This window comes from Anomalospiza imberbis, chromosome 1 (assembly GCF_031753505.1).
Source record: "Anomalospiza imberbis isolate Cuckoo-Finch-1a 21T00152 chromosome 1, ASM3175350v1, whole genome shotgun sequence".
NCBI lineage: Eukaryota > Metazoa > Chordata > Aves > Passeriformes > Viduidae > Anomalospiza > Anomalospiza imberbis.
Window position 1 is genome coordinate 108,067,078 of NC_089681.1, and position 25,896 is coordinate 108,092,973.

The window sequence follows — 25,896 nt, forward strand, 5'->3', positions numbered from 1 at the left end:
GCATCACTGTTATTAACATTCTCCAGGTCCTGATGGGAATGCCATATGGGAGTTTGCCAAGGAAAACTGTACCCCGGGCTGAACAAGCAACAGCTATGGATTTTTCAGTTCTTTGGGATTTTGAGGTAAGCACACAAGTGTCAATCATAAAAGTTCATATGAATACCTCCTAAAACCCCTCAGAAGTTAGTGGTGCTACAAGGACGATTTTGTTCCAAGATAAACCAGCAGAGCTGGTTTCTTCCAGAAGTGTGGAAAGCCTTTTGTTGCAACAAAATCATTGTGGATGCTGAGATTTCTGCCCAAAACAGCATGTCCACGTGCAGACACCTACATATGGATTTGAACCACTTCAATATACAAACGTGCTGCCTAGCATACATCATGTGTGCAGACACAAAAGCCATTTTGCTTCCAACTGGAAAGGCACCAAGCGCCCAGGTGAGAGGCTGGAGCTGCTCCAAACCAGGCAGCCAGACAGAGACTTCAAGCTGCAGACTCCCTTCACAAGCAGGGAGCACGTTGCCAGACCACTGAAAGTGATTGGGAAGGGGGTTGCTCCCCATGTCCATGCCCTCCCTGTTTCCCTGAAATATTTACATGAGCCTGAAGTGCAAACCAAAGTTTAGGACTTGCACCCAAAAGAAAATCCCAAGTTTCCAACCATTTCTGGGTGCTTGCCTGCAATAGCAATTCACCTCCCACCCCTGTTACTTTGAAAATTTAAGCCAAAAGGATTAAGTGCTTTTTGGTGACAGCCCAAGAAGAGGTATGTGCAGGGGGTGAAGACTTGTGGATGTAACCTTGGGATCTGACTTTCTAAACAGTTACTTCTGGAAATATTTTTTCAGTGCTTGTCAGCACTGACCCACATGCTAGAAGCATGGGACCACAGTCTACAATCCTTCTGTATTAAACCCCTTTGCAATTTCCTTAGCTTAAAAAAAAAAAAAAACAAAAAAAAAAAAAAACCACCAAAAACAACCACATAAAAAACAACCAAACAACAACCAAACAAGCTACCTTGTTATAAACCAGATAATTTAAACTAATCTATTAATAAGTCTTCAAATACTGGTCTCGAGGAACCTGCCAGGGCCAGGCCTTCATTTACCCCCCATAATCTGCTGAGGATTCTTTCAACTCTTCCTCTCCCTGCACTTTCCCTCACTGCTAGAATCCAGAATTCAGAAGTGAATTAGGGACATTTTTACTAGCAGTGTAAGGAATGAAAAACTCATTTGAGCAGTGCACTGTAAAAATACAAGAGGTAGCATTTAAACTCGTTAAGCTAGAAGAATAAAAAGCAAAATAAAACCCCTAAAACAAACAAAAAAATCTGAAGGAGTGTTGATTAAATGCAGCTGCTGATTTTCTCTGGGAGACCATAAGAAATAGACCTATCAGAAAGGAAACTTGTCTCTGGATGAGGCTGTATGCTTCCAGGAAATGCTTTCTCCCATGACCTGCCAGTCTCCTGCCGTCACTGAGGTGTTGGTCCTCTGAAACCCTCTGCTGTACAGGTTCCCATCCAGTGCCCATTCCCTTCCCGTCTGACATCAGGGAGCCATCATTCAAGCTCAAGAAACATCTCCAATTACAGGGCAACACAGTACACCAACACCCTCTGCAGCCAGGAGATGTCAAATGAAGCCCTGTGCAGAGGTTTGCCCTTTGAAAATGAATATAAGCTTATTCCAGATGCTCCACAGGAGAGGTGCAGGGCAGAAATATAAATCAGAGTAGGCATAAATGAAGAGTCAATACCGTTACCCTGAAAAATACCTTTCAGGAGAGAGGAGCTGGGGAAATGTATGCTTTGGCAGGAAGGAGGTCATATCACAGATTTCTAGAGGAGTAGAAAGGAATAAATCTCACTTGGACAGCAGACACCATGTCTCAGAAATGGAGTTTAAAGAACATACTGGATGATGTGAGCAGAGAAACTAATTTTTCAGTCCCTGGCATCTGATGAATCAAGAAGACAAAGGTTTGGAATTACATCTTGAGAAGCAAACTTCACTAGCGCCTTCCAGGGACATTATATCTTACAAGGCTTTCTTCCACCACACCTCCCCAGAATGGTCCTGGACTTGTGGCACAGTGCTCTGTGCAGGGCAAAAATGCAGCTTCCATGGCACCTGGGGGTACCAAAGCTTTTTATTAGGTTAGGGATAAAAAGTCAAGAGTTTTTGGGAGAGCTTAGTTTGATTGATCAAGTAAAGGTTGTCAAAGTTGGAAGAAAGGCCCAGAAAGGTTGTGGGAGCTCTGCCCTTGGAGACTGTCAAAGCTCAGCTGGACACATAGCCCTGAGCCACAGCACTTCCTTTTGCACTTGGCTCTGCTTTGAGCAGGAGGCTTGGCTAGACAGCCTCCAGAAGCCCCTTTATATGTAAACCCTTCAATGTCTCTAGACAAGATCCATTACTCAGGCTCTGATACAAGCTTCAAGGTATGTCCTTCCAAAGGCTTGATCACAGGGGAGCTTGCTCAACTATCATGGCCAGACTGTTTAAGTACTCTTAACTTAGGAGCTGAAAGACAAAGGGCAAAAAATAGAGAAGTACAATGTGCAGTGATACACATCAACTTGGATGAGATATGACAGAAAACCAGGGAGAGATTGCTAATGCGAATTAGGTGATCTGCACGCTTGTTGAACACCTAACAGATTGCACAGCAAAAAATAGATCTACTTGAGATAACATGGTTGATATTGTGTCTGAGCTCTGTTTTCCACAGGAAAGTAATGCTTTTATTTCACTCTTTAGTTATATTTGCTCTGCAGATGGCAACAAGTAAAATGAACTAAATCTGCAAGGCACTGAGCATCAGCTGCCTCCTACCTGAAATGAAAAGTTTCATATCATGGTAGGAAGGCCCTTTGCTACAGCTTTTATACAAGATCTGAGTGTTTGATTATTGGCTTAGAGAAGCAGGTGGGCTACAGGCACAAAGAGCAATAAGGATGTTTTTCTAGGAGGAATGAAACAGCGATGAATCCAAACCACATTTTAGTTTTAAGCCACTATCCTCTAACATGGTCTCCCTCATCTTACCACTCTTAGGAAGATATACTCTTAAGAATATGGCTCTCAAAGGTACCAAGGCAGCAAACAGACAAGAATGAGACCCTAAAAACTTTTCCAAGTTGATTTTCCTTGTTTTAAATTTTCAGTTTTCTCTAGAAACCCCTTTCCTGCAGAAAAGAAGCTGCACGGCTAATACAGGATTTCTTTTGCTTTACCTCCAGGGCTACATCAAATACTCAGCGCTCTTTTATGGCTACTACAACAACCAGAGGACAATTGGCTGGTTGAAATACAGGCTGCCAATGGCATATTTCATGGTTGGGATCAGCGTATTTGGCTACAGCCTGATGGTTGTTATAAGATCGTAAGTGCAGTCGACATTGTGCCCTCTGCAAAATCCACCCAGATGTGTCTGACAGCTGGGTTCCCCTCCCTGGGCACCCAGACTTGGTCCAGCCAGGGTGGAGGAATGTGGGGAAAGGGGAGCATGTGCCTGCTGTTTTCATGCACTCAGCCTTCCCATCCAGCACCCTGGCTCTGGTGGGCAGAGGGGACCTGGGCACTCCCCTGCTTCATAGGTGCACTCATGTACACTATTCTGAACCCTTCCTACTCCAGCCATCTTCTTCCTTCTCCTCCTCTCCAGATCTCTTTAACCTTTCCTCCAACATTACCACAGGGCCACCAAACAGGTAGATTTTGTAATTGAAGGAGGATTTTACTTGTAGCAAATTTCAAAGGTTCCTTTTGCATGCTTTCATTGCAAAATAAACTTTCCTGAAAGACAGCATGGGTCCCACACACAGTGCAAGGGTTGCAGAAAAGAGCCAAGTGCTACCAGACTGTGTTTGTTGAGACCCTAAATGAATCAGTGGAGTTTAAAAGTGGCCACAATTTCTGTGTCTCTTGTGCACTGTCCCCAGCCTCAGTGAGGCTCCCACAGCATCCTCAGGACACTGAGGATGCAGCCAAAGCACTTGTCAGTGCTGTAATGGTCTCTGCAAAGTTAAAAATAAAAAAATAAGCTCCTCATCTCTGCCTGAAGGACGTGCCATGAAAAGTTCTTCCTTTCTTTGGAAGAAAGGATAAGCCCTTGGATTTGTATCACTTCCTGAAACAGGCCATATTGCTGTGCAGCAGAAAGAGCTACTTGAGCCTTTGGCTGGAGTGGGACATGGGGATTTGCTGTACATTTGCCATGAAATTGCAGCATCTGTTGTCTTGACTTCCTTGAGGGACTAGTGTTAGAAACTCTAGGGGGACTTACAGAAGGATTTCAGGGATCAAATAATAAAGAAGAAACAGCAGAAGCCATATCTGCTCCTATGCTGATTAACAAGAATAATCCTTTCTCTCTCCCTGCATGGCTTCCTGCAAGCTCTTTGGCTCCAGCATTGTACAGCAAGTGAAGTCTCACTAAACCTTTGTGCTGCAGTGGGTACTGGATGGGACATGGGGGTTTTGACTAAATTTAACTAACTAAAGGTAGACATAACCATATACTGCAGCCTAGGACCCAGAAGCACCATAAACAGACTTTCTTCAGGCACCAGCTGGATAAAGCAATCCTTAATCTCCTTAATCACCTATGCTAGTTTTTTTCTGCATCGCTATTTTTAATAGAAGGCCTACGTAGCCCTGACAGTTGACAGTTCAGTCCTCCTTAGACCTAAAGTCCAATGGCACATTTTAGTCATTCCCAAGCTCCAAGAATGGTTGCCCCACTCCATCTTACCCAAGCTTTGCAAAGCTGAAGGGTACATGGTGGCTCTGTGGAACACTGTCTGACCTTGTCACTGCACACATCCTTACGCAGGATGGCTCACAATGCCAACGAAAGCACGGCAGATGGGGATGATGACAACTTCATTTTCAGCTGGAAAATGTTCACCAGCTGGGACTACCTCATTGGCAACCCAGAGACAGCTGACAACAAGTTTGCATCCATCACCACCAGCTTCAAGGTAAACCTAACTGTCCTCTGCCTGCTCCTGGAGATTTCCAGCATTTACCAATGGCAGAGATTTAAAGGGAAATCTGGATACCCACTCAGCATCTCTCCAAAGGAACAGGGCATGGTGCTGATTGATGGTAGCTCCAGCTTCTGTGACCCCCTTCCTCTAACTCCCTTTTTTTGGCCTTTGAAAGAATTTGTAGTAATTTAGAGTGAAGTTCTCCTGGGATATCTCAGGCTCTTCGCCATTTGATATCTTTCAGTCAAACCAGGATATCTCTATGGAGCTTAGTTTGAATTTAACCAAAACTACCAAGTTGGATATAGCCAGAATAGCAGAAGATTGCATTTCATAGGGTGAAAAACCTTGTGATGTTGCCTTATGCTTTGTGGTGCAAGATATCCATCCCAATTTCTTAAGCACTCCTCCCATTTTTTTCAGGAGTCTATTGTAGATGAGCAAGAAAGCAACAAGGATGAGAATATCCACCTGAGGAGGTTCCTGCGGGTTTTGGCCAATGTCCTCATCATATGCTGCTTGTGTGGGAGTGGCTATCTCATTTATTTTGTGGTGAAACGCTCCCAGACGTTTTCCAAAATGCAAAATGTTGGGTGGTATGAAAGAAATGAGGTAAGGAAACTTTGCTTCCAGCTTTCTGCTGGGATAATTTGCTGTGGACATCAGCAAATTAATTGCCAGGTTGAGGACAGCATCCAAGGCAGGGAGATCCCCTATCAGGGCCCAGGAGTCCCCTTCAGTACCTTTGCTCTTGTTGTAGCTGCAATGCACATTGATCTCACTGAAATTTCCTAGGGCAAATTAACAACTGCTGCAGAGAAAGGAAAATACTCTTATAATAAATCACTAGAAAAGTCAATGGCTTTTCAGCACTTCCAACACCAATCACCATCTTAAGAATCAAGTTGCATAATAACGTTTACAAACTCTATTGTATTAGAAAATTCTCTGGGAATTAGAAATGTCCATAATCAGACTTAACTCTAAAATCAGATCTTTGTCGTCCACCTTGAATAATGGGAATAAAATTTTAGACCTGCAAAAAAAGGTCAATTGTCAAAGTTTTCCTTTTTCTGATTTTGGAATGAGAAAATCAAATTTTTAAGCTCTTCACATACAGCAAAAAATATTTCAACCTATGGAAAGGTTTAATTTCAATGTCTATTACATTATCATATATTGATATATCAAAGCCAAATTAAATTCAAAGCCATGCATTTTTAAAATTCTTTCAAAAAACTTTAGAAAGACAGCACTTTCTTACAAAATGCTTTGATTTATCACTATAGATTTTTTTTCCAGAGAAAAAAATCCTATTTTAAGAAAGTTTAATGTCTGGCCCTTTCCTGGTAATAATCTGAGATCTGAATAAATATTGTGCTGGGTACTGTTACTTCAGTCAGAGACTGTCTGAACCTGTACAGATACAGGCCATGGGCCTATAGGGCTATAAAAAAATTTAAAGCCTGTAAGTCATGTCTGAGATAAGCTTGACTGGCCAATGACCTTGTTGACCACAGTACAACTTAGTATCTGGCTTGATAAAGAGGAACAAAGATACCACTGGGACACACTTTCTTGAGCTGCAAAACTGAGATCTTGACATGCTTCCATTCAAGTCTGCAAATGCCTTCTGCAAAAGCAAAGGTGCTGAATGTGGAAAATAAACATTAGCACTAACTAATTATCTTTATGCACACAAGCCAAGTCTTGCGCTTCTTCTGAAACCAAAATAAGAACCTTGGAGCTGATGCAAGCAATACTGCAAGGTACTTGAGGAACCTAAATATTCATGAGCCTGGACTGACAGGGAGCAAATTCTTTGGAGCTCATCCCTTTGAGATAAGAGCAAAAATGCTCCTGCAAGAGCAAGTCGTGCAACCCAGCCCTGAAGTCTGACGCTGTGCCGCCTGCATGCTAAGAAAAGCCAGAAGCTGAGTTTGCATTGACTCCCTCCCCTTTATAAATCCTTCAGAAATATCCAACCAGTTGCCAGCAGCTCCCGCTCTGCTCAAAGTAAGATAGCCACTGTTGTTACTATTAGCAGTTATCTCGTTTTCCTCATGTGGCAGGTTGAAATTGTGATGTCCTTGCTGGGCATGTTTTGCCCTCCGCTGTTTGAAACCATCGCTGCACTAGAAAATTACCATCCCCGCATTGGGCTGAAATGGCAGCTGGGGCGAATCTTTGCGCTTTTCCTGGGGAACCTCTACACATTTTTGCTGGCCTTGATGGATGATGTCAACGAAAAAGTAAGAGCTGAGCCAAAAAGCCATGGTCAAATAGCATTTCCCAGAGCTGAGGGTGAACATACCCTGTCCCCACAGCCAGCAGGGACACTCACCCCTTTTGCAGCAGGTGCTTGCTCTGTCCCTAATCCTCTTGAGCACTGCCCCAGGGAGACTCACCAAGCAGAGTCTCTGGCTTCTCTTTACAGCCCTGAAAAGAGTGTAGTTATTGTCTTCCTATAATCAGAGCATGTTAGGGTAATTCTATTTTTTTTTCTCCATCTGACACTGTTTGCAATTTCTATTACTGCAGACCCTGAGGATACAGTTTGTAATCCTCTTCCTCTGCCTCCCCTCTTTAACATTATCCTGGTAGCATGTTGTAGGCAGATAACTGCAGGAAAGGATAAACGTCTAACTTATCCACAGAAAAAATTACTCTGTTTTAAACTAAAAAGAATTAGAAGAACCAGGGCAGTTTGCTCTACCCTGAAAAATTATGAATAATGCAAAGAAGGAGGACTAAGTGAAGGCTATATCTGCATACAGGAGGAGGAGGTCTGACTCTTCCATGTGCAGGGAACACGTTGCTTGTTCCCCAAAAATTTGTGGAGCCTTGACCCACTCTCAGCTGCTGCTCCCCTGCTCCAGGCAAAAGAGGATTTTCTGTGCTATTGTCAGCACTGTAACTCCATTGTGAACATATGTTTATACAAGGGGTGGTAACTGCTAAGGAGGAGGGAGGAACGCAATGCCTTGGATTTCTTCAAACACCTCCATGTTTTCCATTTTCTGATGGTTTTGTCTGGGCGGGGGGGATGTGGGTGTGTCTGTTCATTGCAGCTGGCCGAAGAGGATGTGGTAAAAAACATCACACACTGGACACTGCTTGGTCACCACAACTCATCTGCAGGGAATGACAGCACTGTCACCCCACCTCCCCTTGACCCTGCAGACGTGCCCAGGGGACCCTGCTGGGAGACAACTGTCGGCATTGTAAGAAATCCATTATGTAGCAAGTCTCTACGTTGATTTGGGATGGTCCATTTTTATTTTTCCCACTGATGCCTTTAACATTTTCAGGCTTGAAGTTTTCCTCACAAACAGCAGCTCTTTCCCCCACTCCCATACAGCATCACCAAGGCAATACAAGCCCTTGGCCATGGTTCTCAAGCCATGGTGGTGAAATCCTCAGCTGGATGGAACCAGGGCACGCACAGCTCTGAGGCACTGGCTGTGAAGAGCACAAAAGGCCAGGCAGTCTGCAGCCATGCCTGCACCATGTTCTTGTTCAGATCGTGACTGTGCCTTTGAAGCAAACCTCTCTTCTCCATTTAGTGTTGCACTTGTTCCAGAGAGGTTTTGGTACACACATAAAACCCAACCAGAGGGCACACCTCTGGGGAACTCCTGACAGGCCCCAGTCCATAATGCAGCATGAGGACATGGGATTAAAGCAGAAATTGGCAAAAGTAACCCCCTTGAAAGGCAGGCAGGGTGGCCTTCAAGTCCTCAGAGTTTCACCACACAAATTCACCCTGCAACATTTACCTTGCACCAAGAAGATCTGCAGCCAGACTATGCACAACTTAAAAAGTAAAAGTAGTGGTTTATTGGCTGACAGAGGTAGTTAGGGCTTGCCAAACTACAAGGCTATGCATTCCTGTGCACACTCGAGGCGTCTTCAAAAGCCAAGTGGTTCTCAGTCATGTGGGAAAAGACCAGGCACTGTCACCCCTCAGAAGGAGCTGATCCTTGGTGCACCTGAACTGTCATTCAGCAGATCTTTGTTTTCCCCCCCTCATACTTTAAAAACCTTTCTTGTGAATGTCTTTCCTTTTGAATCCTTGGGCCACCAGTTATTTCCACCCTATGAGTCTTCCTTCTGCCTACAATTTTATCTTCCTTGTCTTGCACATCTCCTTTCTCGACACTTACACACAGCTCTTGTTTACAACTGAACAATTTTCTTAGGAGTCCACATAAAAGTTACAGGGCTGAGCCATACCAGAGCTATGTACAATCAAAACGACTGAGGGCATGTGTTTATTTTACACCAGCACTACTGCAGCATTAGCATTCTGCTCCCACTTTCTGTGCTGCCACAGCATGCAGTGCAGTCAATAATGCCAGCAGCAGCTATCAGGTCTAACAGCTATAGCAGAGCTCGTAGCTCCCGAGCAAAGTGGTAAAGCTTAGGCACTGCACAGTGCTTGAAAACATGCATGGAGTTTGCCTATGGCATGCTTTTCTGAAGATTACTGTCATATAAAGACAAATAGCTTAATAAAAAATACAGTCCTGAATGTGTTACTGAAATTATAGGAGTTAAATGGGTTTTTTCCTTCTTTTAAATTGCAGGAGTTCGTGAGGCTCACTGTGTCTGATATCCTGGTGACCTACATAACCATTCTGGTGGGAGATTTCATCCGAGCTTGCTTTGTCAGATTTGTGAATTACTGTTGGTGCTGGGACCTAGAGGCTGGATTTGTAAGTATCTTATAGCCAAGAAGATAAAAGAAATTTAGGGTCATTTGGTCAGACACTAGAAATGAATTTGTTTTGAATGCTTCCAGTGGCTGTCTGGTCTTGCTGGATAATTGGTATCCATAGTCTGCATCATTTTTCTGGGTCAATCAGCTCCATCCCAGTAAGAACTCTACAAAAATGCAGTTCTCCTCCCCATCTCAGAAGTTTAAAACATGAAGCTGACTTTAAAAAGAAATAATCCAGTGTTCATTCAGTTGCTACAACCCCAAAACCTTGGGCCCTTCTATATCCCTTTTCAAAGCCCCAGACCTTCCTGTTCATTGCCCACCCTGCAGGCAGGAACCTGCTTTTCTCACAGCAGTGTCTCCTGGTTGCTCCTGAAAGCTGGTGTTTCTTCCCACTGCCTCCCCCTCTCACGTGTGTGTAACACACAACAACACTGGACTCTGGTATTCATAAAGGCTGCATTACCAAAGCAGTCAGTACTGGAGCTGCACAAAACACCAAACAAAATAATGGAGGCATGGAGGGAAGTCCATTGATTCACATGGGAGGAAACAAAACCAGATGGATTCAGACAGAGAGGAAAATACTTTGCAAGATTACAAGCAGATCAGTGCACCCACTGCCTAGCTGTCATATTGGGAGGGTTCCCAGGAGTGGTTTGGAGAAGAGCAAAAAGGAGGGCTTTGGTCAAGGAAAAGCAGGCAGGGCACAACAGGCATTTTGCTGCTTGTGGAGCTCTTTGTGTTTTCTGAGGGAGGCAGAGGACATTTCCCATGGTGGCCTAGGAGCATGAAATTACAGCAGCCAAGCAGCATGAAATTACTTCCATTGCTTGTGCAAAGATGGTTTGCTGATGGCCAACTAGTCCAACCTAGCCAGGGACACCAGCACAATTTTATATGTGTTTTTCTAATGCAGATAATTAATTAATAAGCTTCTTGTTAAACCCAGCCTTCTCACATAGGAATACTCAAGGCAGAGGACAGCAGACACTGAAAGGTGTCTTTACTTTCATGAGAAGAAGTCAATACTAGCTTCCAGCTAAAGATTTCAAACAGAAATGGACCAGAATAAAAAAAAAAAAAAAACCAAAGAAAAAGTGTTTACAGCCATCCCTTCCCAAAGCTGTGAGCAGTCAGCAAAGCAAGAATCTGACTAGACTCCCCTTGAGTTTTCATCATAAAGCACAAACATCTTCAACTTTATGAACTGCTGACAGTATTAAGTAAATGCAAATGGCATAAAAACCACATAGGATATCCAAAGTTATAAGAGCAACACTTACCATTTCTTAGAATTCTGTTTTCTGCATTGCAATTAAAAAAAAAAAAAGTAGGTTTTTTCAAGAAAACATAACATGAAAATCTTTACACAAAGTTTCATCTGCCAAAAATCACATAAGTTTTGTGCACACAAAAGTAGATGTATATAGAAGAAACAGCTTCATCATAGGAAAATCTAACAAAATAAAAATTTATAAAGCAACAAATACTGCCAATAGATCAGATTAGCCTGTTCTGGACCTGCCACCATTAGCACCCACATCAGATAGCTAAAATACTGCTTTATATATATATCAACAATATATCAGTATATATATATATATATATATATATATATATAAAACAATATATCAGCTAGCACAGAGTAAAATGTCACCTAATACACATCAGGTCATATATTCCCTCATATTTCTCTCCCTTTGCCCTGTGTTTCTGTTCTTCAGCAGCTTGGACCCAGGGACAGACATAATCCAGCATAGCATTTGCCTTCCAGCTCATAATTATCACTGCTTCAAGATTTAATATTTTACCAGGGTTGAACTGTAAGTCCATAGCCAGGCACCAGCTGGAGTTTAAACGTGGTCCCGTGCCATGCTCACAGCTGGTGTCATATTAGCAGGGAGAAACACAGAGCAGCTCTAAGCACCTCCATATATCTTGCCAGTTTTCAGGAAGCCAAGAGAGAAGCAGCAGTGGCTCCAGTTCTGCTTTCCCCACACTGCTGCTGCTCATTCAAGCAGTGTGCACGCAGCAGGAGCCCTCCCAGGAACACCTGCTTGCCAGCTTTAAATAAGCATCATGCACACAGCAGAAAATAATAGCAGGTACCTCTAGCAACAGCACACTTTCCTTTCTTTCCCCATACAGCCATCCTATGCAGAGTTTGACATAAGTGGCAACGTTTTGGGTTTGGTTTTCAACCAGGGAATGATTTGGTAAGATATTTCCTTCTTTTTTTATTTTTCACGTTATTTAGAAAACCTGTTAGTGGAGCTAGAAAGCTTCCAAGCCAACTAGATAAACCTCTGGGTTCTGTTTTTTCTGATTGGCTTTCTGCGCTTAACTATAAAAGTGTGTCTCTCTCCTCTGGTTACATTCACCTAACATTTTCCAAGCCATCCCCAAGAAATTTTTGTCACAAACTGAAGAACTTCTTTTGCAACCCCTGAGCAGTTTGAGGCCTTGCAGGTCCTCAGTGAGGGGGACCATACCATAACCTGTGGGTGCAGGTGACTTCTTCTGTGGGAGCACATGGGTAGCACCTATCAGCCCACTCAACCTTCGTTTGTGAACAAACTTATCACCACATGAACACCTCCTTTTCTGTTCTTGAAAAGAGTAAACATTCCAGGCCATCAAAAAACAGCTCCTGTCCTTCTCTTTTCCTTTTCAGGATGGGATCCTTTTATGCACCAGGGCTCGTGGGTATAAACGTGCTGCGCTTATTAACCTCCATGTATTTTCAGTGCTGGGCTGTTATGAGTAGCAATGTCCCTCATGCAAGAGTCTTCAAAGCATCCAAGTCTAACAATTTTTACATGGGATTGCTGCTGCTAATCCTCTTCCTCAGCCTCCTGCCTGTGGCTTACACCATCATGTCACTGCCTCCCTCCTTTGACTGTGGACCTTTCAGGTACTACCAAAACACCAAAAAGGATATTTTTGCTCTCTGGTACATGAGAACAAAATTTTCATATTTTCATGAAGTTAGAAGGACCGGACTCTAGCAGAGATGGTGAAGCGTTTAAATCCTTAGCAATGTGAGGCAAAGGGTCATGTCCAGCTATGGGGTGTAAACAGTCAGCTGGGAGCACTGAACCTGCTCCTGTCTGCTGCTCTCCTCCGCTACATGATTCCCAGTGTTTTCCCAACACACGATGATGAAAGCATCAGAGAACCGCAGGGGTGGGACAGCAAGGTGCAGCCCCCAGTAAAAACAAACAAACAAACCAACTGGAGGATCCTAAAGGCTCTTTGGAACACTGAGGAAACAAAATTAGTCCAAAAGATGTATTTTACATGTTGACTTTAGTTGGCAAATAGCAGGAAATGGATAGGGGTGAGCCTGTAAAATTGCTGCCTTTTTTTTATCTTCCCCTTCTTTGCTGTTTGGGGCTTTTTTTTTTTTTTAATGTTGTGGGGCTTTCTGTTTCTTTTAATTAGGACAGAATCAGCACTGCACAAAGCATCCAGTGGACTGGATTAATGTGCCAATAAAGTCTAATTTGAATAACGCCATTTCCTAGGCCTGCTGAATCTGACTCAGCAAGGAGCCAGCTTGGAACAAATTGTTCTGGTAGATGCAGTGTTTTAGGTTACCTGCTTGCTGACGGAGAATGACATCAGAAAGCTAAAAGACTCGGGGGAAAGGCAAGAGACCAAAATACCCTCAATTCTCTAACAAGGACAGGTGTCAACGAGTAATGTCAGAAGATCTGACAAGTAACTTGTTGCACACACACTATCATTTGGAGATGACTAATCTGCAATGTGAAAGAGCTATTTCAATTCCCAATCAACCCCTCAAAAGCCACTCAGCCTGATTCAGACCCTTGGCAGCTCGACTGAAAACTCAGCTCTCCTGAGCTCCTGGCAGTTGATGAGGTTGGGACACTGTTTATTCAAGTTTTCTTTATTGATTCTCATCACCAGACAGAGTCCAACACTCTCCTGACTGGAATCCTGCAAGCTCCCAGGAGGAACCAAGCCTAAATGTGAGGAAAAGTCCTGATAGTGTTGAATTCCCAGAGATGCTGGGAAGAGAAGAAGGTCAATTACATAATCCAGCCCTTTACAGATTTGTTCTTCTTTCATACAGAATACTCTCATCTGCGTTATCAATCCCGTTTGAAATTACTCTTTCACTGAGTCTCCTATTAAGCAATAATCACAGCTTGCTATTTTTGTCATTACTTAGCAGCTCTTCAAGCTGGCTCATTATTTCAGAAAGATGGAATTTGCATATGGAAAGTCATCTCTACCATGAAAAGGCCATATTTAACAAGATATTCATCAGAAATATGTGGTTAGTGCAGTCTGTAGGGTTTTATCTATTTCAGAGGGGTAAATAGTCAAGACTCCTAAAGGAGTCAGGCGTGGAAATAAACGTATTGACTCCAGAAGCAAGTTGGCCTAGCAAAGATTAATTGTGTAGTCAATGAGGGGAGAGAGCGAGGGAATGAATACCAATAGAAAACAGAAATAGAAAATTTCAAAGAAAGGCATTTTAAAGTCCTTTGTGGCCTTCAGCAAGCTGATGTTCATTGAAAGAGAGGTGAAACATGCTGCTTAGCACCATGAGACTATGGGGCATTTTGTCCCCCCAGAAGATATCTACACTCCTTAACTGGCTGTTTGTCTTCCCAGTGGAAAGAAAAAGATGTATGATGTCATTCAAGAGACCATTGAGCTCGATTTTCCACTTTTTGTTGCCAAGATCTTCAGCTATGTGGCAAATCCAGGACTGATCATACCTGCAATTCTGCTCATGGTGTAAGTTTTCATTGCAATATTACATGCCTGGCTGAGGGGAGGGTTGGAAAAAGAAAATTCTGGTATATTAGTCAGGTCTAAATACAGGTTCTGCTGAGATAACAGCATGGATTAGAGCAGACACATGCTCCCTACCCCTCTTACCTTTGCCTAACCCAATTTCCCAAAATTTAATTACCTGACCCAATTAAACACAACTTTGTGGATGACATACATTGCTGACAGAGGCCTTGTAGATATCTAAGCTGTCACAGCTTCCATATGAAAAATGTTCTGTAGCCAGCAGGAAATAAATGGACAGTCTCAGCCTGGTGCCTTTTGGAGAAGCAATTTCTGTCACAGCTGGTGGTATTTAGAGCACAGCCAAGACAGGGCATTCAAAAATTGCATGTTCCAAAAATATGAAGAGTTGTGAGCTTTGTTTGGGTTTGGAGGGTTTTACTTTTTCATTTTCCAATTTTCTGGTATTTGTTTTAGTGTCGTTTGATCATTTCAGCTTTGAAATCAGACTTAAATCCTCAGCACCTTCAGCAGTACTAGGATTAGTTCTCCTTTTATTTAAAAATATATTTGTGGCACTGTTCTTGAGGCTTTACAAAGCTATCAAAATGAGTAGGAGGGCTGTGGCCAAATTCTGTAGGCAGTTCTGAGCACGTCAGACTAATCAATGGTAGATGAGCCTCTGGGCTGAGCCAGCACAGCTGCCCTTGGGCACTGTGATGCTTCATCCTGCATAGCTACACTGAAGGTAATGCCATTGAATTATATCAAATACAAGTTCCATACAAAGTTTCTTATATAAACAACCTGATAAAAATCCTAATTAAACTGAAAATGACATGTCAGCCCTCTACTTGCCTGAAACTACTTGCTCATTTTAACCTAAAAAGGATGATCAGGTAGTGTAAGTTGTGCAGGCAGGTCCTCCAACTTGTATAAATTAGGTCAGGTCTGTGCAGGAGACAAGAAGTCTCACACCACATCCCTAGCATGGCCAAGCATTATTGAATTAGAAACTCTGTTCCTGTGGACTTCACAGTAGCACTGGCAGGTGCTACTGCAAACACAAAATGAAGACTGCAGAACGCTACAAATGGGCCACCTTTACAAAAGGGCTGCAGGCCAGGTTTCAGAGGCTTTGATGCAACCCTCAAAAAAGCTGATGGGAGAGAGTAATGCCTTTGAAAAGAATGTGTTTTTTTCCAGTGACAATCTCCTGCCCTTTCCTCCACCGACGGCTGGGAAAAGTAACTGCACAAATTCCATTTATTTGTTGAAGAGACACCTTTTATCACACCTTCCCAGTGCTGGCTATTCCCACACCACAGCTTTACCATTAGTCCAACTCTCCTCGAGACACAGTTTTGTCTCTGCCCTGATTCCCCTCTGAGAACTGAGATACCTTATGTCCATTTTACCTAAAACATCCTCATTTTCCACCCAAATACACTGCCTGTATGGCCTGTATGTATTACATACTTGTGATTTCCAGCTGTTCAGCTCCCAGAGAGTCACAGCCCTAAATGTGGCTTCCCCCATGGTGCCTGGGCCAGTCAGACCTACAGTGCCTTGGCAGTAGCTCTCACATGCCCTGAGAGCATTGGGTGCCTTGCAGAAGCACTGCTTGTTATCTACATGCTCACCTTGCCTGTGATAATCCCAGACAAGATCACAGTGAACAAACAAGGTTGTTTCTTAAGGCTTTGGTCCTTTTCTCTTCTCCTTTTCAGTCAAGTGCCCAGTTTCCTGCCTTGTCTCTACAAATGTTCAACTTCTGCTGTGGTGCTGACAGGCAGACAGGGTTAAGCTGGAGCTAGTCCATATGATGAATCCCACCCAGTTTTACAAGAGACTGAAACCAGGGAAATGCAAAAGCTTCATTTAGCCCTGATGAGCATAGAGCCAGAAGCCCTCAAATCAGCAAGGAAACCTGCAATCCAGGCTAGTTAAAAATAGCCTCTACAAAGAGCAACAGGTGGATCATAAATGGACGGTCTGTTGATTTTGATTGCAGTCTCTCAAAAAATGTGTTTTCCACTTACTATGGACTGAATTAAGTAATTTTCTCTAGCCATGACAACCCCTTCTTTTTTATCCAGGTACAATCCAAAATGCATCTTCTATTTGTTTTGGTTCTCAGCTCCTGGTTCCAAACAATGATGGGGTCCAGTGAGTGACGTGGGTGTCAAGCTTACAGTCCTGCTTTTAACTGCCCAAGGACAAGGGAAATAGGAAATACAGAGAAAGAAGAATGAAAGATATTGTGCCCACGGGCACATAACCTAATCCCACTCAGGTTGAGAGTAGGATTTCAAGCTGTGGCCTGCAGAGCTTCCTGGCAGAAAATAGAAGCATTTTACTGTATCAAGAAGGGGGAAAAAGTTAAATTCCTCTTCAGGCTAAAAAAGGACAGTGACTCACACTCTCCCCAGAACTGGGGAAGCAATACATCAGAGAAGAGAAGAGGGGTGCCAGGGTGTCATGGTTTAAACCCATATGGAAATTAGGTACTACCCAACTGCTTGCTCAACCTCTTCTCTCTCTCTCCAATCCTGGCTGAATGAGGAGGAGAATTGAAGAAAAACTTGTAGACTGAGATAAGAGCAATTCAATAATCAAAGTAAATCTATAGTAATAATGGTAAAATATTGTGGTAAGCACATTAATAACAATAAAAAGGGAAAAATAAGTAACACACAATACAGTTGCTCACCACCCACTGACTGATGCCAGACTCCCCTACCCAAAACCAGACTGGCTCCTGTTAAAGGTGACCCCCCCGCTATTTATACATCAGGCATGACATTCTGTGGTGTGGAATATCCCTTTGGTCAGTTCAGGTCACCTGTCCCACCTATGCCCCCTCCCAGTTTCTTTTGTGTACCTCCTCACTGGCAGAGCTTGAGACAAAAACAAAGGTCCTAGCTCAATTTAGGATAAACAAGAATTAGCAAAATGAAAACATCTGTGTGTTATCAACACCATTCAGGCACAGTGGCACTTTTTCACAGCCCTGATTACAAAGTAGTATTTTCTACACAATGAGCTTGATAACATAGAAGAAATAAAACTATCACACCTTTACAAAGAACAAAAAGAAAAAAAAAATCCAAGAGGATTTGCAGGACAGAGAGCCCAGATCACCAAGTTTTGGGCAAAAGGAAGAAAATGTGTTTCCTCTAAACACTCCCCTGTAAAAAGCCTCAAGAAAGGCAATCCTAAGCACCACTTCCTGATCTTCCATGTGGAAACCCACATGTCAGTACATGGTGCCTTGCTGGGCTTAGGGTCAGGCACTCATTTGATGAAATCCTTGAGTCTGGCTTGAGGTTGATGAACCTGGGCTGGAGCAACACACACAGGTTATGAACTGTCAGGAAACCATTTTTCTTTCTCTACCTTTGTTTTCCTTCTATAAGAGAATTTTCTACTTTATTTTATAAAAAAAAACCCGCAAACTACTACAGCAGTGACCTGAACGGCTGGTGCTTTTCCTGGAAATGGCTTGGAGTCACTGAGCAGATGATGGTTATAATTTAGAAAAATAAAGGCACTCCACAAAAGCAGGAGGGGACATTTTTTTACTACCGAAATATTACTGGCTGGTGAGTGTCAGAGGTGGCGAGACAGACCCAGATGCTTGGGCATGTTTTATAGCACAGCCTCCCTGTGTGCCAGAGGCTGGCAGCCAGCATGCCCTCTCCCATCCCCACTTGCCTTTCAATTCCCTCCAGCTTGGCTCAGTTTTCCCCTGGCTTTGGCGTTCCCTTTTTGGAGAAGAGAGCATCAAAACAAAAGCCCATGGCTCTACTACAACTTGGCTTCTGCTTGCCCTCAAGGGCCCTGTCCAGGGATATAGGATGCAGCTGGTCCTGGAAAAGGGGGAAGGAGGACTGTTCCTTGAGCACTGCTTTTCAGGAGAGGTGTCAAGGCCCTATCTACCACTATTTCCCTGGTTTTCCAGTTTTTCCTAAGGTCCCTGTGTTACCTGGTGGCAGTCCCATCTCAAGGCTGGTGCCTGGTTTCCCCAAGGTTGGTGCAAAGGAAGCAGAGAGAGCCCATGGCCAGCCAAGGTGGAGGCACGAGGGCAGGCTGGTCATTTTTGTTCTCTTTGAGGAGAACTGAGCTTTGGATGGCTTCAGCTTGTCTGACCTAACCATGCCACAGGCAGCCCAAATTTTTCCTAAACCTTGAAAGGAGTTTGGAGACAACTGGTGGGAAAATTAGGAATTAGAAGGTAGGCAAAAAATTATATGTTCCTTCCTTGTGAAACTTTCTCTTTCCCCTGATCCTATCACTACAGCAACATGTTTTCTTTTCTAGCCTCACCATCTATTACCTGAATGCTGTGTCTAAAGCATATCAGCGTGCCAACGCAGAGCTGAAGAAGAAAATGCAAATGGTAAGTACTGATCTGGCAAAACCACCTTTGAAATACCATGCACTTAAATTTTGATGTAGCATATGCCTTAAATCACTCTTCTCTTTGGTGACACAAGAAGATGACGTACTTCATGCTTGTTCAGTCCCCTCTGATGGCATTTAATGTCTAGCTGTGCAGAGTGGTCCCATAATAGCCTGCTATTTCATACATCAGAACTACAGTTGGCTTTCCCATAAACTGTGCTTTTCATCTCCAAAAGTAAGTGACCTCGAAGACCAGACAATGCTTTGGTGTCTGAGATTTCCCAGATCCAAGCCAAGGAAGCAGTGCCACATAAAGCAAAACATCACATAAAGCAGAGATTGGTGCAACATTAAAAGTGAGGATGTAAGCACTGAAAAATGGCACTCCATAAATTACATTCAAATACTCAAATTCAGAATTGATCACTCAGCTTAACGGAAGTGTATTGGTGCAAAGGGCACCCTTGAGTACTGCAGGAGATGAACCTGTGCTACAGCATGCTCATTTTGGGGCACGCCATTTCATGCTGCACAACCTGGCTGGGATCAGGGCTAAAGGGATCACAAAGCAGGACTCAGCCCTATCCAAAATTACAGATTCCCTCTACTATCCAGAAGAAAGCCCCTTTGCAGCCCTAAATGTATGCAAGTAAAGCCAAAGCCAGTCCTACAACCCATTCCTGTGCTGCCATATCCTCTTCCTCTGGCATTTATCCCTGACACCGTCTCTCACAAGAGGCTCACATTTAAAACTAACCAATACACCAGAGAGGGCAGATTGGTAGCTGTAGGAACACACAGACAGCCTGATGGACCTAAACCATGTTATCAGCAAGTGCTTTGCCCTAACATGAGCAGAGCCACTGCTTTCCAGTCCTGCCTGGGATGTACTTTCTTGCCTGGAAACACTTGATCACTGGACCAGGATTCAGTGCCTTGGACTTGGCAAAGAGATTCATTCATACCAACAAACAGCCAGGCAAACACAACACCCGGCCACCATTTCCCAGATTACACCCAGACTGGGTTTTTAACTAAACCCAATGGTTTTTATTGATGCAGCAACGAGAAGAGGAGAAAAACAAGAGAAACAACAAAGCCAGTACCAACCCTATGCTGCAAGATCTGGAGGATTTACTTACACCAAGTACGAAGACTGAAAGTCCCCCCAAACCAGCAGAAGGTAAAAATTAATACAATCTCCCTATAACACTTCTGAAAGGGCTCATTTAGCCACCAAAGTGACTGGTAGGATTGAGAAACTGGAGGGATACACCTTAGCAAGGGATTGGGTGAGTATAATTAGCACAGATTTTCTCCTGTCACAGAAGTCCACTAGTCAATGGACATTCTGGAAGGGCACATTTTTAGACTGGATTATATCTCACACAGGCTTGTCACAGTGGGAATTGTAATCCAAAATTATGATTCACATCCCAACTATTAACCATGCTGGTCATGAAACCAGCAATTTATTCTGGGAACAGTGTTTAAACTCAGTGTTGTTTCAGATCTGGTGAGTTGAGTCAGACTTTTTCTTCCTGAGTTGAGCTTTTCATTGGAAAATTCAGCATGAATGAGGCAGAAACTTCTCATAGGATTGGGTTAAGTCTTAGGGTAAATAAATGCATGCTCTAAGATCTGCTCTGGGGGTCCATGGGCAGAAAGAACCCCGAGAAGACATTAGCACCAGGATTGGGTTATTTTCAAAGAAAATGGATCCTCCAGGCTCAGTATCAACCAGCCACTTCCTGATTGTCAGAGCCTCTGCCTCTCACTTGTGAAAATCACCTGAAAGAATTTGATTTTATCCTGGTACAGGTGCGAAAAGCAGACTAGTGCCACCATAACCCCTTTGAATTTGATGGGTTGAGATGAACTGGAAGGTTCAGAGCAACCCAGTACAGATCCCCTCCAAAGCAGACACAAGGCATTCATTTAAATGGAAATAGTGCTGGCAGCATTTTGAGTGCACTGAAAATAAAGACTAAAATCAGGAATTACCCACCACTACCCTATGCCTAGATGTGTACCAGCATGGCTGGTAGGATTATTGTGCCTTATCAGTGCATCAGTAAGAACCTGAAAAGAGGGCTTGGGCAGCAGAGACAGGTACTGGCTGTTGAGTTGGAGGAGGAACATTCTTATTCCTGATTTCTTCACTCAGATGCTCAAACACAAATCCCCAGACACTCTGGTTATTGCACAGAGAAGAAACAGCAGCCACTGGGGAGAGGACGAAAAGCAGTGTTTGCTACCAAGAAAATAACATTCATAATCTTTGCTCTAGACAAGAAAATAGAGTCTCCAAATGGGACCAGCCCTGCCAGGAAACCAGGCAGAGGAGAAGTCCTGGCTGGCAGCCCCATGGCCGGTGGGAGAGGAGCAGCATTCATCCCGCCATCACAAGTGTTTGTGGGACAGCCACGGACACTGGGCGTTCGGGCACCCTACCCTGGCCAGCCCAGGCCATGGGGGCACCCCCTGGGACCAGTCCCTGGAAGAGGGAGAGGGCAGCCATGCTACCCACGGGCTGCTCAATAACCACAGCAAAGTTTCTCCTGTGCTGCATGAACTGTTGTAGTTCTGGTAGGAAATTATTCCTGCATGCTCGACATCCGCTCTTGGTGCTCTGTATCTATCCAACATGCTGTAATACAGATTTGTTTAGACACTTGTAGTACTTCTGAGCTCTTACCCTCAAAGGCTGTGCTGATTCTGATCCCAAGGGAAATGCAAGGCAATCAGAACAAAAATCAGCCGTGACATTGCCGAAATGCTTCACACACGATGCAGCCCTGTGGCCACTAACTTGCTCTGTGGAGCAACTGCTTGCCAGTACTTTCAAAGGCTTCTTTAATTAATAAAAGCGGTGTGACTTTATCTGTCATGTAAACAGAGGTTTGTTGTGGCTTTTTCCTGTTGTTCCTCTGCCTGTAGAATTTAGTGTCCCTGCTCTGCCACAAGGCAGCTGCTACTAGTAGAGGATTCCTAGCAGAGGGAATTTTGTCAGCTGTATTTTGTCCCTTGTCATACCTTTCCTATAGTCTAGTCTACCTCCTCCAAACTTTCATCTTTCAATCTCACCACCACTTTCTCTAGGTTACCACTCTACTCCTCTTTTCACAGTCTGCTGACAGCAGCTTGCACCATTATTTCAATCCCTGGATATGATTCCTAGTCTAACAACACCACCCAGCACAACTGAGAGACTAACAGTGCCTTGGCCTAATTTCTGATTATAATCATTTATGAATTCCTGTTGCCATTTAAGAACATTAGAGAAGTACTTCCAGGAGATGCAAGCAAGAGATAAATAAAAGGAGACTTTGGAATTTCTTCAAAAATTAAATCATTGCATTTTGCTTTCAAGTACAGAAAAGTCAATGGATTGTTTCTAGAAACAGCTGCTGTTCCTGCTGCACAGCTCAAAGTTAGTGTGGCTGTTCCCAGGACACTGCTGTGGTCAGGGTTGGTCATTCTCCCATGGAGCCTCCACATGAGAAGCTGCTCATCAGATTTATTTCCTGTCAAAGGACATTTCTCTGATCTGGGTCCCACAGAAAAGGTCTTGTCTTGCCTCTTTACCGTGAGAGTTGCTGATGCAACACAGCTGTGGTGAGCTCTCTGCAAAGATACCCATTCACTGAACTGGAGAAAAGTCAGACAAGAGAAGGCCTTTTCCAGGAGACATCTTTCCTTGGAGGTGTCCATGTTGGTCAGAAAGTGCTGGGGGAAGGTGTTTCCAGCCTGCCAGCCCAGAAGGATGTCACAGAAACAACACAGTACCCTGATTTCGGCACAGCCTGTCTGCCCTGCAGACTCTGGTATCTTAGGAACTGGTTGCATATCAAGGAAAAGCACTCTCCTCCTCTCTGAAGGCTAGCCCCGGACCGAGTCCCACGGGGTGGCCCTCAGTTGGCTGGTCAACAGGTGCCTGGATAGCGAAATTAAAATCCCCACCAGGAAGATGGAAGGACTCTTGAGCTGCTGGAATCCGAGCAGATTTATTAAGGATTGATCGACAGAGTAGGGAGGCAGAAGTAGGATCAAGGAGACAACCTCAACCCTCAGGGGAGGCAGACTCTGAGAGCCCCGGGAAATGAGGGGCCAGAGCATAAAACTGGGGAGGTTAGGAGTGCCTAGGGTACAAATGATCCAATGGGAAGAGGGTGTAAGGGAGGAACAGGGATGGGGTAACATAAACTGGGCCAGTGAGGGAAAAGGGAAGGAGTGGTTCACAGAGGGAGCCATTAGAAACAACGAGAACAGAGAACTTTCCAGAACTTGGGGAGATGACAACCACAAACTGACAGGTGATGGGCATGTGCTCATTTGCATTGGGGGGCAGAGAACTCTGGGGAAATGCCTTATGCTAAACAACTGTAGTTTCCCATGGCATTCCCACACTGTCTTCCCCATGGGCACATCCCACACCTCTCCACTCCTCAGCTCACACTGAAACACAATTTGGAAAGGGGGGAATGTGGCTTCAGATCTCACTCACCTCTGCTAGCAAACAGAAAGAGGCTGGAAGCGTGTGTGTGCATACATGCCTGCACACATATAAAGGCAACAAGAAGCATTATGAAGAATCCATAAAGAACTCCAGACAGGTTTTAAAAACCAGAGAAGCAGAGGCACACTTAGACCAGATTAGTAACTATTACAAGATTTGGATACTCTCTGAATCAGGCCCCTGAATCAGACCAGCAATAATATGGAGCATTCCAAAGCACTGTGTCATTCTGGGGCACACAGCTGCCCATTAGCTAATTACTCATTCAAGGCTTGTTTATCTCTAATTATAATACATTAGGTTCACCCATTGATCAATGTCTGTTGCAGGCTCAGAGACTCCAGGATACAAGGGTGATATTATCAGCCAGACAATTCCTGCGGGCCATGGCAACTCTCTGCCCCAATCCAATCCACAGTGGGGTCCTCTGCACAAGAGTCATGAAAGGTGTGAAAATGCCAGCCCTCAGTCCTCATATTGACTGAAATGATTATTTGTCTCTTGGAATTCTGAGACCATTTACCAGTTATTCACATGCAACTGAAGGTTAAACTCCACAAACTCACTGGAATATTCAGTAGTGTATGGTTTCATTCCTATTTTTCTATTGTTAGAAACAGCAAAAAGCCCTTGTCTGAGCATTGATTTCCACCCCCCTAACATTTGTTGAAAGACCATATCCATTCCAATCTTCCTCCAGGGCTCAGTCTAACTTCAAGGGGAAAGAGGAAAAAAAAAAAGAGAGAAAAGCTCAGTGGTGAGTACTGGGAACCTCCTCGTAAGATCTCTCACAGCTCTCAGCTTGCATTCACAGATGACTAGAAGAGCTCTCTGCATTGCAAATTTTTCACATCTTGTACTGCCACTAGCTCAAATGTGCAGCCAAGAGGTTTTGGTAAAAAAAAAAAGAAAAAAAAAGGCATGGAAATATCTAAGCTTAATTATTTTATTATTCTTCTCATCAGAGGTTTTTTTTTTTTTAAACAGGCAGCTCTCATGGGCATCAGTTTTTAGCTAGCATGGCCAGGCAGAGCATCTGCTCAGTGTTATAATGAACAGGAACCTCAGCAAAATAAAAGAACTTTAAAGGGCAATTTTTTCAAAACAGGTGGCTAAACATGAGCTGTGAAGGGGATAACATCGTGCACTCCTCTCTTTTAGGGTCAAAAACAATTCAGACATTTCTATCATAACGTGTTCAGCTGTATACAAGACAAGCTGCTTTCTGTACTCTCAATGAACAGAAAACAGTAGACACCATTAAGCAGGTTTGCTAATAAACCCAGAAAAGAATGCAAAGAATACACTGATTTTGTATTTGGTACCAAGGCACTTTTGGCTTCTCCAAAGCAGAAAAATCTGCTTTTTGCTGCAGAAGGACAGTTAAGTTCTTTTCAAAAGGGAATTGAAACACCTGAACTTGTATTTTCAGGTAGCTTATATGAAGCTTTCCAAGGAGAGGAAGGAAAACAAGCACTACTGACAGCACTCTTTTTCCTGATAACCTCACATACCCTAAACAAGCAGTCAAGATCGTCTTGAGCTTTCATTCTCTTCTCCTATAGCTAACCCTGCACTATGACAAAGCCATTTATCACACATTCTGAACCTCCACAGAAATAGAATTGTCACTATTGTCACCATGCTTGAAAATGTGAGCTGCAGAGGTCTTGTGTCATCCACCTCTGTTCTTCTTTGGAATCTTTGCTCATGGACAGGGGAGAGGGTTTCCTCATACCACCTAACAAACCAGAACTCTGGGGATGGATTTCTAGTTTCTATCAGGGTGCTGAGGAGCGTTTCCAGCTGTATATCCAAAGAAACCTCTCACCTACAAACAGGCTCCAGACACCACAGGAGCCATTGTAGGGACAAAGACCACAAGCTGCACTGGCACCAGCAGCAGTTTCTCAGATCTACTCTAAAAAACTTCTGACAAATCCAGGTAAGAAAGACAGCCAAAAACCACTTCCCAGAGAAAATTCCTGATGATGGAGACTGGGATTTTATCAGTTTATCCTGCCAGTGTCAGAAGCACCAGAGCAGCTTCTGTGTTGGTGAAGATGCACTAAGAATTAATGTAATGTCCCATGGGCCCTTGCCTTGACCCCAGCAGGCCGTGGCTACAGCAGGTCTCCCACCCCACGTCCTGCACCCCAGCACGTTCAGACCCCGCTCTGCAAGCACATATCAGTGCCTTTGCTGGCATCGAAGCAGGTCAGACAGGGACCTTTGAGCCTCACCCCACCACCTCTCTAAATTACATCCCTTCAAAGTAGAAATGTCCTTGTTAAAGGAAAAAAAAAAGAGTACTTGCCAAAAGACTTTAAATTAGTGATCCCCCCCTTTTTGATTCATGTTGCATGCAATGTTATCAGCTCTCCAGCCTGACAGCCGTGGGGATTTTTTTGCTCTCTGTCATGGTTTTCTCACCATTTGCCTGAGCCCTGAGGCAGCAGCTTGTCC

The 25,896-nt window shown here is 43.8% G+C and overlaps 1 protein-coding gene across 2 annotated transcripts in view; it reads left to right on the plus strand.

Moving 5' to 3' along the window:
* TMC2 (transmembrane channel like 2) overlaps positions 1-21,582 on the plus strand; it is a 28,665-nt gene extending 7,083 nt beyond the window's left edge. For both annotated transcript variants that reach the window (XM_068204801.1, XM_068204799.1), the window contains 13 exons: positions 27-125; positions 3,254-3,396; positions 4,849-4,996; positions 5,429-5,617; positions 7,078-7,257; positions 8,077-8,229; positions 9,595-9,723; positions 11,880-11,947; positions 12,406-12,645; positions 14,379-14,504; positions 18,828-18,906; positions 19,974-20,094; positions 21,202-21,582. In XM_068204801.1, the coding sequence (XP_068060902.1) occupies positions 27-125; positions 3,254-3,396; positions 4,849-4,996; positions 5,429-5,617; positions 7,078-7,257; positions 8,077-8,229; positions 9,595-9,723; positions 11,880-11,947; positions 12,406-12,645; positions 14,379-14,504; positions 18,828-18,906; positions 19,974-20,094; positions 21,202-21,455 (1,929 nt within the window). In that variant the 3' untranslated portion in view covers positions 21,456-21,582. The remainder of the gene's footprint in view (positions 1-26; positions 126-3,253; positions 3,397-4,848; positions 4,997-5,428; positions 5,618-7,077; positions 7,258-8,076; positions 8,230-9,594; positions 9,724-11,879; positions 11,948-12,405; positions 12,646-14,378; positions 14,505-18,827; positions 18,907-19,973; positions 20,095-21,201) is intronic.
* Positions 21,583-25,896: the final 4,314 nt, after the last annotated feature.